Source organism: Saccopteryx leptura, chromosome 1, assembly GCF_036850995.1.
Source record: "Saccopteryx leptura isolate mSacLep1 chromosome 1, mSacLep1_pri_phased_curated, whole genome shotgun sequence".
Taxonomy (NCBI): domain Eukaryota; kingdom Metazoa; phylum Chordata; class Mammalia; order Chiroptera; family Emballonuridae; genus Saccopteryx; species Saccopteryx leptura.
Window position 1 is genome coordinate 313,391,814 of NC_089503.1, and position 17,499 is coordinate 313,409,312.

The 17,499-nt window shown below is 52.7% G+C and overlaps 2 protein-coding genes across 3 annotated transcripts in view; both read left to right on the plus strand.

Annotated features, from left to right (window-relative positions):
• The window catches only part of XRCC6 (X-ray repair cross complementing 6), a 223,839-nt gene that overhangs the window by 125,696 nt on the left and 80,644 nt on the right, over window positions 1–17,499 (plus strand). The gene's annotated exons all lie outside the window — the stretch shown is intronic.
• CSDC2 (cold shock domain containing C2) lies at window positions 725–17,474 on the plus strand. 2 transcript variants are annotated; one of them, XM_066358504.1, is made up of 5 exons: window positions 725–1,099; window positions 11,393–11,545; window positions 13,118–13,416; window positions 14,838–14,960; window positions 15,579–17,474. In XM_066358504.1, the coding sequence occupies exons 3-5, from the start codon at window positions 13,241–13,243 to the stop codon at window positions 15,739–15,741; spliced, it is 462 nt and encodes a 153-aa protein (XP_066214601.1). In that variant the 5' UTR covers window positions 725–1,099; window positions 11,393–11,545; window positions 13,118–13,240; the 3' UTR covers window positions 15,742–17,474. The 2 variants fall into 2 exon arrangements, with proteins under 2 accessions (XP_066214601.1, XP_066214600.1); XM_066358503.1 differs by lacking the exon at window positions 11,393–11,545.

A 17,499-nucleotide genomic window follows, 5' to 3' on the forward strand; every position in this document is an offset into this window, starting at 1 on the left:
TGGGGGGAGGCCTCCTCCATATGGCCCAGGGTTTGTGTACATATTGCACTTGAACCTCAACAGCCCTCTCTTCCCTACTTTACAAAGCTGTGGGGGATCAGAATCATGAGACTTGCCCAAGGTCACATAGCTTGAAAGTGCTGGGTCCGAGATTCATACCCAGGCTTGTCTGATGTAGAAACTCGGGATCTCCCCAGGAAGGGGGGAGAGTCTCAAGCTGCGGGGTGTGTAGCAAGCTTATCATTCCCATAGGGTCCACCTCAGTTCAATTCAATAGAAATATCTCAAGGGCCTACAGAGACGAGCTCTTGTGACTTGCCAACGTTCATTCATTCACAAGGATCTCAGAGCCAAATGAGGATCAGACCTGAGCACAGTATTGGTGCTAATGGAGGGCAGGGGACATTCTGAAGGTCCAGAAGGGAGAGGAAGATATGAGAGTCCCTGGAGACCTGGCTTACCGCACCCTTGTCTGGAGCACCCTCTAAGGGGCCCTTTTTGCTGTGGCCTCCATCCTTCCAGACTCACCACCACCACTCCCCCTCCACCCCAGCAGCACAAACACTCACACAAATACCCTCACGTGTTCGCTGGCCACCTCAAGTACTCTCTAATTGCCAGGAATGCCAGCTGCCCCTAGCTCTTCCTCCCTGCATTCCTCAGCAGTTACTCCCACCTGGCAGAGCAAATTATACCATAGCTTGGCAAAGAAGCCACTTTCCAAAGAAGCTTTAGGGCCCTGAGAGATGCAGCTAATTCTCTCACCCAGCCTGTCCCTGACTCAGGAGTTGGTGTCTGGACCCCGTGTCCCTTTAAGCAGGGAGTACAAATTCCCATTCCAGTCCCTCCCTCCTGCTCTTCTTGACGTCAAGAGGAAGGCGTGTGTGAGTGAGTGAGGGGCCCGAGGTGCCGCATGCTCACACACACACACACACACACACACACACACACACGCACACACGCACTACGCACGCACACGCTCATACACACAGCACATCCTTCAGACCCATCCCCTGCGTCCAGCTCCAAGCACCTGGGAGAGGCAGAGTACTAAAGCCAGCTGCAGGAGGCAGTCCCCGACCTCAGCTGCAAGGGAGAGGTAAGGGACTGCATGGGGATGGAGGCCACACCAGCTCTAGAATCTGGTTTTGGCAGGGATGAAAGAGGGAGGTAAGATATGAGGGGGGGGGGGCTAGGAAGGTGGGTACCTCCCCTAGGGCTGACCCAGCCCAGTTCAGTTTACAGAGGGGATGTGGGAGGGGATATAGATAAGCCCCCCTCCCCAGCCCATGCCCCTTCCGCCGCCTTCTCCCAGGCCCCCTAGGGAAGCTGAGGCTGTACGGCTCCCTGTGAGACAGCGTGTGTGTCTGTGTGTATGTGTCTGGCTCTAGAGGCAGAGAACAGCAGGCACCTGCCAAGCCGCAGCCTGCTGCCTGGAAACCAGGGGGAGAGAAATGACTGGAGAAATAATTGAAATAATGTGCTCCTACCAGATGCTGAACAGAAAGTGCAGGAGAGAACATAATGGGCCTTTTCTGGGGACTTTTGGGGCTGGGACTGGGGAGGACCGTCTGGAACAGACAGTTGGATTGGGAGCAGCTGTCTTACCCTGACTCTCTTCCCAAAGCAATGGGAAAATGGTGTTAATTGGCTTGGAGAGTTGGCTCTCTGCTATTATTTTCACCTTGGAGCCACCCCACCCATAGCTTTTGCCTTTCCTGAAGTCACTCCTCTCCCCAACTGGCCAGTCTGACTCTGACCTCTACCCTTGCTGGGGTGCAGCCCCTGGAGGGCAGGGATGATAGGCCAGGGGCTGCTGGGCCCCCTCGGTGGGATGCAGGGACTGAGGTAGCTTCTGCTGGCGCCAAGTCCCTGAGTGGCCTGCCCCTGGCACAGGGAGTCCAGGCAGAGATAAGGGGCGATGATGCTGGCACCCACTAGGGAGACAGCAGGTTCTTGCCAAGCTGCCAGCCTGCAGGCTCTTCCCAGGGCGAGGGGAGGGGGATGCAGAGTGAGAACAACAATAAATACAGTGTAAACTGCTGCATCCTCTGGGAGGGGCGGGGAGGCGGAAGTGCACCCTGGTGGGGGGCGGGCAACCTCTGGGAACCTGGCACAGAGCCCACCTGGGTGTACTTCAGTAGAGGCCACTGCCTGGGAAGGGGCTGTCTCAAGCCCTCTGGGGCATGGGGTGCCAGTTCCCCAAATCTGACTTTATCCCAGAAGCCTCTGTATCCTCCACAATCTGGATGTTTCCTGCTCCCAGCCTCCCTCCTACCATTTCCTTGAACTCTTTACCTAAAACATCTATGTTCTCATACCTGCCTGCCCCTCTGGATCTGTCTGACCCATACTCCAAAATACAAAAAAAAAAAAAAAAAAAAAAAAGGAAAAGAAAGAAAAAGGACAGATGTAAGCAGGAGGTGGCTGCACAAGAACCTGGGAGAAGCCAGATGACAGTCTTGGCCGCAGATGCCTCTTCCAAACCTGGAGAGAGACAGGAGGGCAATGTTCATGGATGCCCATTGGCCATGGAGGGGTGCTCCCCTCCCAGAGGGCACTGGGGGGGTCCCACACAGCTGGTCCGTGGGAAGGAGACATCTGCAAGCTGGTCTGGAGGTAGATCCCCAAGAGTGGCACCAGCAGAGGGTGCTCAGGGCCTGGCTGAGCTGGTCATGTTCACTGGTTACAACCAGCATGACCAGGAAGGATTCTTAGCCTGGTGGAAAAGGGGCTTGGGGCAGCTGGGACCTTTGTCAATGTGGAGCAATAAGATGGCGGGGGACTCTTCCTCTGTCCTGTCCGCAAACCAGTGAAATGATGGTCACCATGATGAATGGCATAGTGCACTGGAAAGGTCAAGGGCTTTGGGGTCATGTTGATTGGAGTTCAAGCTTGGCCACTTCACATGTTACTTTGAACCAGTCTGTTCCTCTCTCTATGGGGATTCAGAGTTGGAAAGTGACTTACCCAGGGTCACACAGCCTGGCAGAGCCAGGATGTGAGCACGACTCTGAAGGTGCCCATTGTGGCATCCCCACCCTCAGTGATGCGAGGGATGCCCAAAGGCCTTAATCACAACAGTCAGCCAAGCAGCATGGCCACGTGTCAAGAACGAGACTGACAGGATCTCAAACTTCAGTATTGGCTGGGGCAGCCCACCCCCCATGCCCCATGCACGCAGGCACGCTTGCACACGCAGAGGCTGTGGAGGGGGAAAGAACCAAGTTTAATTAGGTCACCTCCAGCTGCTGGAGCAGCTTTGGAACTGATGTATTTTAAGGAGTGTCTGGGAGACTGGGGTGGAGGAGGGGCCAGGGAAATGCAAGCTTCTCCTTACCTGTCTGCTTCTCCACAATGGAGGCTTGGGCTGGAACATTTTTATTGGGGGAGCTGTTTTTAAGCTTGTCAGAATTGGCAAGTGACTCAGCCAAGGTCATGGTCTGAGTCAGCACACAGCCAAAAATAGAGGCCAGTGGGCCCTGAGTCCCCAGCTCTCCCACAGCCCTGCCCTTCCTTCTCCAGGGAGAACAGGAGCTTTCGGGGGCTCACTGGGCCTTTCTCCACTCCTCCGGCAGGGGTTGAAGATATACCCCTCAAAGGTCTCCAGGTTGAAGAAGTGCTGCCCCTGACTGGCTGTGTGATTCCAGCAAGACTCTTCACCTCTCTGAGCCTCAGTTTACTCCTTTAAAGAATGGGGATAATAATGGCAATTATTGCACAGTATTGTGAGGATTAAATGAGGAAGTAGGGCAATGGGCTTGGCACCCCTTGTGGCACATAGTTGGTAATTAGTAATGGTAGACGTGACCTGTCGTGTCAGGATTCTCACACTGTATTCTAGGCATCTGTCTGTTCCCCACCCTGGACTGGGCACCCTCTGAGGGTGGGGGTGTGTCCTCTGTGTCTGTTGTTCTAGTTTCTGGCACTCAGTTTTCTTCCACTGATTCCATGTATTTTGACAGCTTCAGAGGACAGTTGTACTGACCCTCAGTAGTCATCTTGACCAGTGGTGATTTGTATAGCTTAGGTAAAAAGTGAGGCCCAGGGCCCTGGCCGGGTAGCTCAGTTGATTAGAGTATTGTCCCAATACACAAAGGTTGTGAGTTTGATTCCCAGTCAGGGCACATAAAAGAATCAACCAATGCCCTGGCCGGTTGGCTCAGCGGTAGAGCGTCAGCCTAGCGTGCGGAGGACCCGGGTTCGATTCCTGGCCAGGGCACACAGGAGAAGCGCCCATTTGCTTCTCCACCCCTCCGCCGCGCTTTCCTCTCTGTCTCTCTCTTCCCCTCCCGCAGCCAAGGCTCCACTGGAGCAAAGATAGCCCGGGCGCTGGGGATGGCTCTGTGGCCTCTGCCTCGGGCGCTAGAGTGGCTCTGGTCGCAACATGGCGACGCCCAGGATGGGCAGAGCATCGCCCCCCTGGTGGGCAGAGCGTCGCCCCTGGTGGGCGTGCCGGGTGGATCCCGGTCGGGCGCATGCGGGAGTCTGTCTGACTGTCTCTCCCTGTTTCCAGCTTCAGAAAAATGAAAAAAAAAAAAAAAAAAGAATCAACCAATGAATGCATAAATAAGTGGAACAACAAATTGATGTTTCTCTCTCTCTTTCTCTCTCCTTCTTCACCCTTCCTCTCCCTATTATCAATCAATCAATCAATAAAATTTATTTTTGCCCTGGCCAATTGGCTTAGTGGTAGAGCATTGGCCTGGTGTGTGGAAGTCCTGGGTTCGATTCCTGGCTAGGGCACACAGAAGAAGCGCCCATCTGCTTCTCCCTCCTCCCCCCTTTCCTTTCTCTCTATCTCTATCTTCTCTTCCTGTAGCCAAGACTCCATTGGAGCAAAGTTGGTCCAGGCGCTGAGGATGGCTCCATGGCCTCTGCCTCAGGCGCTAGAATGGCTCTGGTTGCAATGGAGCAATGCCCCAGATGGGCAGAGCATTGCCCTCTGGTGGGCTTGCTGGGTGGATCCCAGTTGAGCGCATACAGGAGTCTGTCTCTCTGCCTCTCTGCTTCTCACTTCAGAAAAATACTAAAAAAAATAAAATTAAATTAATATATATATATATAATTTATATATATATTTTTTTTTAATGAGGCCCAGAGAGGGGCAGGTGCTTGTCCCAGGTCACACAGCACTGCATGGTTAAGGAAGCTTGCTTTCCCTGATCTACCCAGAAGAAGAGGTTATTCACTTGGTCAAGAGAGGACTCTCGGACAGCTATTTCCTGTCACACCATTTTAGGGGAGCTGAGAATTGTTTGGAGGAGCCCCAGCACCAGGGCAATGGTCACCTGCTGATAGGGCTGAGTCACAGTCCCATGGTCCTGTAATGCTGGCTGTATTATAAGGGCCTTACTCAGTTATCTCCCAACAGCCCTGATGTTTTCTTTTTTTGTGTCCCTTGGCCCTTTTATTTGCAGAATCACAAGTCAGCTGGGGTTTGGCCTTCATGCAGGCTAATGAAGAGGAGCAGGGCTGGGGGTGGGGGTCAAAGCCAAAACTCACAGCTTCTTGGCTCCTTTCACAACCAGACAGGGTGCTCCCATTAGCCCTAGCCCTGTTCATTTGACAGTGGAGGAAACCAAGGCTCAGAAAGAGAGGGTCGCTCAGCTAGGGCACTGTAGAGCCAGGGCCGTCTGGGACCTGAACTGTCCTCTCAGGCTCAGACTGCCAATTCTGAAGGGCATTATCCTTGGCAGGAGATGCCCCCAGATGGGCACACCATGGCCTTTGGGAGCTGGGCTGTAGGTCTGTTTGAACAGAAGCAATGTTCTACAGATACATGTTTCTCTGCTATTGGAGGAGTTTATTTTCCCCTTTAGTTTCTCAGGGAAAGTTCTTCTGGGAAAAATCCAGCCTTGTCTTGGCTGAACTAAGAGCAGAATTTATCCTCCCAGGAAGAGCACCATTGACCTTCAGACAAATCTGGGTCTGTCACTTAATCTGCTGTGTGATCCTGAGCAAGTCACTTATCTTCTCTAAGCCTCAGTTTTCTCATCTATAGCATGGAAATGATTCTAATTTCAACCTTTCAGGGTAACTGGGAGGTTGAAAAATGAAAAATCGTCTATAAAAAGACTTTTGCAGGTATACAGTATTGAGACAAGAGCCCCATCTTTACTCACCCCTTTCTGCAGCAGCCCTGTGGAGAAAGGACCTGCATGTCTCTTACCTGGTCACCTACATTGCTGGGAGTGGTGCAGCTCCTTCCAGTCCAGGGCCCAGAGAGGGAAAGACTCTGCCCAAGGTCACAGAACAAGTCAGTAGGATTCCTGACTTCCCACTTCAAGCTGCCCTGGTTTGAGTCCTGGCTCCGACATTAATTGCTTTGTGGCCTGCCTTCAGTGAGATACTTAGCCTCTCTGAGCCTCAGTTTTCTCATCTACAAAATGGGCTAATAATAGCACCAGCCTTAAAGGTCCATTGCAGGAATCTAATAAAAAGAGAAACTATAAAGGGTGGGGCAGAGATCTAGTGAATTGATGAGTCCCTGTGGAGGCGGGGAGGAGGGGAGTGAAAGGTGGGCTTGGCCTAGCTCAGCTGGGTCTCTCCTCCCCCCACTCTGTCTTTACTCCATGCCCAGCTTAGCAGTGCTGTCTGGGGGGAGCAGCCTCTTTCCCAGCTTCCACTCTGTGCTCCCCACATTCCATCCCACTTCTTCCTCCTAGGAACTGTTCAAGGAGGGTGTTTTGGAATCCCAGTTTCCAGAAGAGGAAGGACATGGGGGGAGGGCCCAGAGCAGCACCACTGTGGAGGCTGCTTCATCTGCCCCTCCTGCCCTAAGGCAGACTCCCAGCTTTCTCCCAAGGGCACCCCCAGTGTAGGGGCATGTAGTGGGGGAGGAGCCTCAGTAAGTCTTGTGGGTGCCAGATGCTGCTGGTATATTTTGGAGAGCCCATTTGGAGGAGAAAAGAAAAAGAGGGGCCTTGGCCGGTTGGCTCAGCGGTAGAGCGTCGGCCTGGCGTGCGGGGGACCCGGGTTCGATTCCCGGCCGGGGCACATAGGAGAGGCGCCCATTTGCTTCTCCACCCCCACCCCTTCCTTTCTCTCTGTCTCTCTCTTCCCCTCCCGCAGCCAGGGCTCCACTGGAGCGGAGATGGCCCGGGCGCGGGGGATGGCTCCTTGGCCTCTGCCCCGGGTGCTGGGGTGGCTCTGGTCGAGGCAGAGCGACGCCCCGGAGGGGCGGAGCGTCGCCTCCTGGTGGGCGGAGCGTCGCCCCTGGTGGGTGTGCCGGGTGGATCCCGGCCGGGCGCATGTGGGAGTCTGTCTGACTGTCTCTCCCCGTTTCCAGCTTCAGAAAAGTACAAAGAAAAAAAAAAAAAAAGAAAAAGAGGGCTGCTCTCCTATCATGCTTAACCCTGGATAATTGGGGCCCCTTTTCCCCTTCCCACCGCCTGAGAGCCATGTTCACTTGGCCTTAGCTTGGGCAGCCTGGCTGGCCAGAGCCAGCCCAGCTCAGCTGCGTCTCCCTGGTAACCACTGCCTCTGCCCCTCCCCCATTTCTGTCTCTCCCCTCCACCCCTCCAGGACCTCCCTGCACTGGCTGTCACCACCAAGCACAATACCTGGCTTAGAAAAACTGTGAAGCCTGACCTGTGGTGGTGCAGTGGATAAAGCATCGACCTGGAACACTGAAGTCACTGGTTTGAAACCCTGGGTTTGCCTAGTCAAGGCACATATGGGAATTGATGTTTCCTGCTTCTCTCTCCTTTCTCTCTCTCCTCTATAAAATAAATAAATAAATAAATAAATAAATAAATATATATATATATAAAAGGAAAAACTATGCAGTGGGCAGGGCCTCCCTGCTTCCTGGAGAGAGGGAGGCAGAGCTTCTGTCCCCACCGCCTGACACCCTTGTCCAGGTGGGGTCAAGGACACCTAGAAGTGTGCTACAGAGCCTGGCATCTCGTGCTTTCCTGGCTGTCATTGTAGGCTTTCCTGCCTGTCTTCCTTCTTGGTAACAGCTTTATTGAGATATAATTCACAAACCATGTAATTCACCTGCTTGATTAAGGTGGACAAATTCGTGGATTTTGAAATATTCACAGAAGTGTGTGACAACACCACAGTCAATTTTAGGAAACTCACCCCCCAAAAAGAAACTCATTAGAAGCCACTCCCCACTTTGCCCTCCACCAGCCCCTGGTAAACATTCACCTGCTTTCTGCTTCCACTGACTTAACTATTCTGGACATTTCTCCTGAATGAAGTTGTACACTATGTGGTCTCTTGTAACTAGCTTCCTCCATTAGCACAGTGATTTCAAGATTCATCTATTTGGTAGCCTGCATCAGCACTTCACTCCTTTTTCTGGCTGAATAATATTCTACTTTGTATGGTGAACTGCGTTTTGCTTATCCATTCACCAATCGAGGAGCCTTCGGGTTGTTTCTACTTTCTGGCTATTATGAAGAATGCTGCCATGAACATTCATGTACAAGTTTATGCGTGATGGCTTCTCTTTTAATTCTTTTTAAATTTTAATATATTGGTTGATTTCAGATAGAGAGACATCAATCTGTTTTACTTATTTATGCATTTCAGATAGAGAGACATCAATCTGTTTTACTTATTTATGCATTCATTGTTTTACTTATTTATGCAAATATTTTAAAATTTTTTTTTAGTGAGAGGAGGGGAGGCAGAGACAGAGTCCCGCATGCACTCCAACCAGGATCCACCTGGCAAACCTGTTGGGGGCAATGCTCTGCCCATCTGGGGCCCTTGCTCCATTGCAACCGGAGCCATTTTTTAGTGCCTGAAGCAGAGGCCATGGAGCCATCCTCAGCACCCAGGGCCAACTTGCTCTAATTGAGCCATGGCTGCAGGAGGGGAGGAGAAGAGAGAGAGAGAGAGAGAGAGAAGCAAGAGGAAGAAAGGTGGAGAAGCAGATGGGCGCTTCTCCTGTGTGCCCTGACGGGTAATAAAATCTGGGACATCCACACGCCAGGCCAATGTTCTACCACTGAGCCAACCAGCCAGGGCCTCATTGGTTGATTCTTGTATGTGCCCTGATGGGGGATCAAACCCCATCTTGATGTATCAGGCAGATGCTCTAGCCACTAAGAAACCCAGCCAGGGCAGATGGCTTCCCTTCTTGAAGCTTCCACTTTCTTCTCTCTAAAATGAGGAAAACCTGGCCTGTAGTAGTGCAGTGGATAAAGCATTGACTTGAAATGCTGAGGTCGCAGGTTCAAAATCCTGGGCTTGCCTGGTCAAGACACAGAGGACAAGCAATCAATGAACAACTGAAGTGAAGCAACTATGAGTTGATACTTCTTACTCCCCTGCCTCCTCCTCTCTCTGTAAAATCAATAAACAAAATCTTTAAAAAATAAAATAGGGCCCTGGATGGTTGGCTCAGCGGTAGAGCGTTGGCCTGGCGTGCGGGGGACCCGGGTTCAATTCCCGGCCAGGGCACATAGGAGAAGCGCCCATTTGTTTCTCCACCCCCCCCTCCTTCCTCTCTGTCTCTCTCTTCCCCTCCCGCAGCGAGGCTCCATTGGAGCAAAGATGGCCCGGGCGCTGGGGATGGCTCCTTGGCCTCTGCCCCAGGCGCTGGAGTGGCTCTGGTCGCGACAGAGCGACGCCCCAGAGGGGCAGAGCATCACCCTCTGGTGGGCAGAGCGTCGCCCCTGGTGGGCGTGCCGGGTGGATCCCGGTAGGGCGCATGCGGGAGTCTGTCTGACTGTCTCTCCCCGTTTCCAGCTTCAGAAAAATAAATAAATAAATAAATAAATAAATAAATAAATAAAATAAAATAGGCCCTGACCTGTTAGATCAGTCGGTTGGAGCATCATCCCGAAACAATAAGGTTGCAGGTTCAATCCCTGGTCAGGACACGCACAGGAAGCAACTAATCAATGTACAACTAAGTGGAACACAGATGAATGCTTCCCTTCCCTCTGGTCAGGGCACTTACAGGAACAGCTCAATGTTCCTGTCTCTCTGTCTCTCTTTCCCTGCTTCTCTCTCTAAAAAACTTAATTAATTAATTAATTAATAATAAATTTAAAAATAGTAAATTGTGATGAAACTGCCAAACCTGATTCACTCCTGCCTTCTGGAGTGGGCTCAGGGAAAAAAAGCTGACATCAGCTTGAGGGGGTTATGTGGGGCCATGAGGGGCCATGGAGGGCTGTGAAGGGCCATGAGGTGCTAGTCTCTCTCCCTGGCTGCAGGGAGTGGTGGGGGTGGGCTGCTGAGGTGGAGGGAGTCTCACCTCCACTCCCAAGGATGGCAGAGGTAGCTCGTTATCTTGACCCAGAAACATCCCATTTGCTGTGTGACCGTGAACAGAAGCCAGGAGACTGCTCCAGTGACGGGGGTTGAACGAGTGTGTCCTTGTTCTTCCAGCTCTGCCATACAGTATTTCTTGGGCTTCCCTAGCTTTGGCCTCCTAAGAAGCCTTAAACACTTCCCTAGAAACTCCAGGCTTGGGAGGTCAGGCAATATGGAGGCCAGAAATAGACTTGCAGCTCAGGGATTCACCTCTGACCCCAGGGCATGTGGGTGAGGGAGTGGGGGAGTGAAGGAATGGGGGCAAAGAGGTGGAGTCCAAAATGATTATGGACTCCAGGAGCTTCTTTATTTTTTTATTTTTTTATTTTTTTCATTTTTCTGAAGCTGGAAACGGGGAGAGACAGTCAGACAGACTCCCGCATGCGCCCGACCGGGATCCACCCGGCACGCCCACCAGGGGGCGATAATCTGCCCATCCTGGGCGTCGCCATGTTGCGACCAGAGCCACTCTAGCGCCTGAGGCAGAGGCCACAGAGCCATCCCCAGCACCCAGGCCATCTTTGCTCCAATGGAGCCTTGGCTGCGAGAGGGGAAGAGAGAGACAGAGAGGAAAGCACGGCGGAGGGGTGGAGAAGCAAATGGGTGCTTCTCCTGTGTGCCCTGGCCGGGAATCGAACCCGGGTCCTCCGCACGCTAGGCCGACGCTCTACTGCTGAGCCAACCGGCCAGGGCCTCCAGGAGCTTCTTTATATTCCCAGGCTTATCCCTGCCTCTGAAGAGTGAGGCAGGGTTTATTGTACAGATGGGGAAGCTGAGGCCAGGTTAAGTGTTACCCAAGGTCAGTAGCCAATACTCAGCCAAGCTAGAGTTCTTCCATCCAGGCATCCAGCTGAGCCCCACTGTGGCAGGCTGCCTGACCCAGGCTCTGTCAACAGCCTGCCTCAATATACCAAACTGTGCTCCCCAGGGTTTCACAGCAGTGCCTCTTCCAGTCCAAGATTTCCTGACCCGTGGGTGGAGGGAGGTTGGGTAGGTACATGGATGGGGAAACTATGTTGTCTTCCTCAGTAGAGGAAAATATAGGATGATTTTTTTCAAGGTCACCTAGACACTAAGCTGTTGACATGAGAATTTCTTTCTTTTTTAGATTTTATTTATTGATTTTAGAGGAGAGAGATGGGGGAAGGAGTGGGAAGCATAATGATTGCTTCTCATACATGCCTTGACCCAGCAAGCCCAGGGTTTTGAACTGGTGACCTCAGCACTCCAGGTCAATGCTTTATCCACTGCGCCACCACAGGTTAGACAACATGGGAATTTCTATTGATTATCACTGGTAATAGCAATTTATTGGGTATCCACAAGGTGCCAAATGCTGTCACATACGCACTAAATCATTGAATGCTCAGAAACCTTGCATGGTAAGTGTTCTCAGTCCCATTTCAGAGAGGACAAAATGAGGCTAAGAAAAAAATTACCAACCTTCCCAAGAGTTCACCATACCCTTGTCCTGTTCTAAGCATGTGGAAAATCATTTAATCCTCACAGCAACCTCTTTATGAAGCAAGAACTAACACTATCCCCATTTTACAGAGCAGAAAACTGAGTTAAGAGTGCTGACCAAGACCACACAGCCTGTAGATAGAGAAGCCAAGATTCAAACCCAGGCCATCTAGGCCCAGAGCCCACACGCCCACCTACCATGTTGGAACTGAGGTCACCAAATTACAAAGAACAAAGCTGAGATTCAAACCCAGATCTATGGCTTTGAAACTGCCAAACTGTGCTCCTAACCATCACTGGCCCTGGACCCATCCCCCTTGCTGGGCCCCTGGAGTTAGAGAATTAAACTTGAAGCTGGAAGGACTTGGAGGTTAGTTAGAGAATTAAACTTGAAGCTGGAAGGACTTGGAGGTTAGTCTTCTTCAGGGTGAATCACCATACCAAAATACCACAGATGGGGGTTGAAACAACATTTACTTCTTACAGTTCTGAGGCTAGAAGTCTAATCTCATGGTGCCAGCACAGTCTGGGTCTGATTTGTAGATGGCCCTCTTCTCACTGTGTCCTCACCTGACAGAGACAGAAAGCAGAAAGCAAGTTCTCCAAGGTCTCTTTTTTCTTTTCTTCTCTTTTCTTTATTTTGCGAGAGCGGGAGAGAGAGACAGACAGACAGGAAGGAAGAGAAATGAGAAGTATCAATTCTTAGTTGTATCACTTTAGTTGTTCATTGATTGCTTCTTATATGTGCCTTGACCAGGGAGCTCCAGCCAAGCCAGTGACCCCTTGCTCAAGTGAGCGACCTTGGGCTCAAGCCAGTGACCTTGGGCTTTAAGCTAGTGACCTCTGGGCTCAAGCCAACGACCATGGAATCATGTTGATGATCCCATGCTTAATCTGGGGACCCCATGCTCAAGCTGGTGAGCCTATGTTCAAACTAGATGAGCTCATGCTCAAGCCAGTGACCCTGGGTTTCAAACCTGGGGCCTCAGAGTCCCAGGTCAATGCTCTAGCCATTGCACCACCGCCTGGTCAGGCTCCAAGGTATCTTCTAACACATAATCCTTCTTAGAGGCCTCACCCTCCTGACCTCATCTAAACCTAGTTACCTCCCAAAGGTCCTATCTCTAAATATTATCACACTAAGGGCTAAGATGTTAACACCTGAATTTTAGGGAAATACAATTCAGCCTGTAGCAAGGTTATATGATTGTTTCATCTTTCTGGTGAGAACACTGACAGAGAAGGGCTATGAGTGGCCTAACACTGCTCAGTGTAGAGTCACAGGCAGCCAGGTGTTCAGACTTGTGCTCAGAGTCCGGAAGCTGCCCATCCTGGACCACACTAACCTTTATTTCTCTTCCCCTTCCAGACGGAGCCTGTTGCTTGTGAGGCTGCTGAGCAGGGCCAGGCCGGGCCCTGCCCACAAGGACGCCCTAACCCTTCACTGGCCCCTGTGCCTGGGAGCCCACCCGGCTCTCCTGCTGGCCCCACCATGACTTCTGAGCCCACATCACCCCCGGTCCTGCGCCCACTCCACTCCCCTAAGTCCCCAGTCTGGCCCACTTTTCCCTTCCACCGAGAGGGCAGCAGGGTCTGGGAGCGGGGCAGTGTTTCATCTCGGGACCTTCCCAGTCCCCTTCCCACCAAACGGACCAGGACGTATTCTGCGTGAGTACCTGCCCCTCTCCCAGGCTTTAGCCCCATCCTTCTGTAGCCCCCGTTGTTCTTTCCCAAGGACAGGAAAGCCATGTACAAACTTTACAGTAACTGCTAGTGTTCATTCATTCATTCCACAAGGATTTATTGAGCTGCTGACCAGTGGATCCAGTAATGACTTAGACAAAGTCTCAGCCCACAGCTGCATACAATTCAGAGGGAATTCGTCCACCATTCACTCCCTCTGGCAGCGTTGAGAGTGAGGACCCAGCATTAGACATTAGGGTAGATGATGTCTTAGCTAGGTTTAAAAGATGTATCAAGTGAAGGATGAATATGGAAGATGGAACAGCCTGGGAAAAATGGAGGCATGGGGTTGACCTTTGGAGTCACTGGGTGGGTCAAATGGGGAAGGGTGTGTGTGAGATCCACAGGGAGGCTGACCTGGCTTGGCCAAAGGAGAATTTTTTTTTTTTTAAAGGGGGGAGACAGACAGGGAAAGACAGACAGGAAAGGAGAGAGGTGAGAATCGTCAAATCATAGTTGCAGCACCTTAGTTGTTCATTGATTGCTTTATCATGTGTGCCTTGACCAGGGGACTGCAGCTAAGCCAGTGACCCCTTGCTCAAGCCAGTGACCTCAGGTTTCAAATCTGGGTACTCAGCATCCCAGGCTGATGCTCTGTCCACTGCGCCACCACCTGGTCAGCAAGGAGGAATTTTGTAATGGCAAATGCTGAGTGTTCCTTGTGTCCAACCCAAGGCTAGGCACAGAGCAGGTGCTTAATAAATGATAGAAAATGGACAGCCTGACCAGGTGGTGGCGCAGTGGATAGAGCACCGGACTGGGATGCGGAAGGACCCAGGTTCGAGACCCCGAGGTCTCCAGCTTGAGCGCGGGCTCATCTGGCTTGAGCAAAGAGCTCACCAGCTTGGACCCAAGGTCACTGGCTCCAGCAGGGGGTTACTCGGTCTGCTGAAGGCCTACGGTCAAGGCACATGTGAGAAAGCAATCAATGAACAACTAAGAAGTCGCAACACGCAACAAGAAACTGATGATTGATGCTTCTCATCTCTCTCAAAAATAAAAAATAAAAAAAAAATTTAAAAAAAAAAAAGGAGAAAATGGACAAATAACAAATGAGTGAATAAATAAAATACCATTGCTTCAGGAGATAGTGAGGAGGGCAGGATGCTGTGCAGAGAGAGGACTGGCTGGGAGTCATGAGACCCACGTGCCATGTGTCCTGGGAGAGCCAGTTCCCCTCTCTGGGCCTCAGTCCCCCTTTCTGTCAATGGGATGAGAGGACCGAATTAGCATAACTGTGGTTTCTGGCCTGGGGAGGGTTTCCTGAGGTGGGCTCCAAAGGCAGAGCCCAGGAGCGATGTGGAGGTCCTTTGGCCACAGCTCCAATCCCCCTACCCTATCCTTAGGACAGCCCGTGCCTCGGCTGGCCCCGTGTTCAAGGGCGTCTGCAAGCAGTTCTCACGCTCACAAGGCCATGGCTTTATCACCCCTGAGAATGGATCAGAGGACATCTTCGTGCATGTGTCTGAGTGAGTCCTGACCCATATCCCTCATCTCAGCAAGTCCCTCTCATCTCCCTGTTCTTGGCTGCAGGGTCCCAACAGGGCCTCAAGAAATGCCTCCTCAGGTCTCTCCCATTACAGGCTGAGGTCTGTGCTCCTGGCATCTTCCTCCTCCTGTCACTCGGGCCAGCGTACATGAGAGGGGGTGGAGATCTGGGGCCAGGTAGGAAGGGGGCACTCAGACACCAAGAGCTCTAAAAAACACTGGCTGAGCCCTGGGACCCTGTCTCAGCATCAGGGGATGAGAGGGCTGGGCCAGGTCCTGGACCCTTCTTTCTGGAAGGGGCCTTCAGTGAGGTAGGCGAGGAGAGGCAGGTGGGTCTAGGCCTGTGTCCTAGCCCAGATGCCAGGCATGACCTGGAGAAGTTACAGATACTCTAAAGCCTTCTCTGGAATCTCCCTGAGCTCTTTCACATCTCACTTAATACCAAAACAACACAGAGGAAGGGACAGTTTATGCTTCCCATTTTACAGATTAGAGGGATGAGGTTCTGAGAGGGAGGCTAGGTTGCTCTCAGGCCAGGCTGCGGAGGGTATTCAGGGACTGGGTGTGCTGCTGGGCTGATGTCCCTTTCCTGCCTCCAGCATCGAGGGAGAGTACGTCCCAGTGGAGGGTGACGAGGTGACCTACAAGATGTGCCCCATCCCGCCCAAGAACCAGAAGTTCCAGGCTGTGGAGGTGGTGCTCACCCAGCTGGCCCCACACACTCCCCACGAGACGTGGTCCGGCCAGGTCGTGGGCTCCTAGGCTGGGCGGGGAGCCGCCAGGGTGGACAGGCAGCGGCTGACTCAGTCCCCTGGGCAGACTCAGTGTGCAAGTCTGTCTATCTGTGCTTGTGGCCGTGTGTGTGACCCATGACTTGTGAGAGCTGGACCAAGGGGGAGGCCACCAGACCTACCTTCTCTGCTTGTCCACTCTCTTCTTCTTCCCCTTTCATCCACTTTGGCACAGGACCTGTCACCCTCCTGTCCAGCCGTCTATGTGTCCACTGAACCTCTGAGGGCCTGTGTCAGGCCTGGGGCTGGGAGCTAAGGGGCATCCCTGGGCCCTGCCTGAACAAGCTTCTCCCTTGCCTCTGCCCAAGGCCCTGGCCCAGGGGCCAGACTCTGCTTGTGCTACTCTCACGGCCCCCTGGGCCAGGGTCTCCTATGGTGGCCTGGACCCCACCCTCAGAAGCCAATCCAGTGAGCACTTAGGGGGGCCTCCCAGCCTCTGGCAAGTTAAAAGGCAAAAGGTTGAGGCAGGCAGACCCTCCCGGGTGCCGCATCCCAGCCTTCCTTCCTCCGGCTCTCTCCTCAGCACACATTGGAAAGGCGGGAGAGATGCCTGGGGCTAGAAGGCAGTTTGGGGCTCTTGTTTCGCTGGCCAGTCACTTCTCACAGCCTGGCAATGATTCTCTGAACCCCAAACACCTTCTCCCCTGGATCATGCTGAGGAGGGGTGGGGACATGTCTCCCCCAGCTTGGATTTAGGACTCCCCTTTGCCCTGACTCACAGGCCCCACTGATGCTCTGCCTGGGCTCAGCACAATAGCTGCTGAGGACCCAGTGATGGATGGACACACATCCCCTCAGGCAGGGGCACCCACAAGAATGGTCCTTAGCGTGGGAGACTACCAGCCCTGCAAACTCCTTGCTGGATCCTTTTCCCAAAGCTGTGGCCAGTGGTTCCCACTGGTCCCCAATAAGTCAGTGGCTGAGTTGTGGTCCTCACGTTGTCTGTCCCTTAGGGGTATGTGTGTGCGTGTGCATGTGCGTGCGTGCGCACGTGCGAGCAAGTGTGTATGCTTTGTGCATTCACTCTTGAGCGTGGGTTGGCCTGGCCTGGGAGGTCAGGAGGGAGGGCTTTCCCTCCACCCCTACCGCTACCTAGAGCACACCATCTGATTGGGATTGAAATGGGGCTTAAGAGAGGGCCTACCAGGATAGTGACCCTTAGGAAACCCAGTCTGTGAGAAGCAGGGGCTCAAATGTCCAAGATGAGTGGTCAATGACTCTCTAGGATCCCCAGCCCTGAAGATGCCTCAAGGCTCCAGAGTAGAGATCAGCTGGGATGTGTCCTGCCCCTGCCCCTGGTCCCCACCACAGAGGCTGGGAGCCCAGAGCTTCCAAGATGAGCTGGCCAGTCCCCCAAAACTAAGAATGGCCTAGCTTGACATCCCACTCTGAGCTGGGGCCACTCTGGCAAGGCTGGAGGCCTTTTCCCTGGAGAACAAGGACTTGCTGGCCTCCATGGTAGGTTTGTTGGTGAAAGTTAAATCCTGGGAGTCCCCCAAGAACCCCTTCCTGTGAGTAGATCCCCTTTTTCAGGCACTGACGAGGCTGGACATTGAGACATTAGCCCTGGGGTAAGCTGGGGTGGCAGAGGGGCAGCAGCACACCTATCACTCATGGCCCCAGTGTCCAGTGATAAACCCTCCTGAGCCCTCCAGCCACCCCCATCCTTCCTAACACTGGCAATAAACCCTCAACTGTGACTCAGCCTGGCCCAGAGCTGCCTCTATCT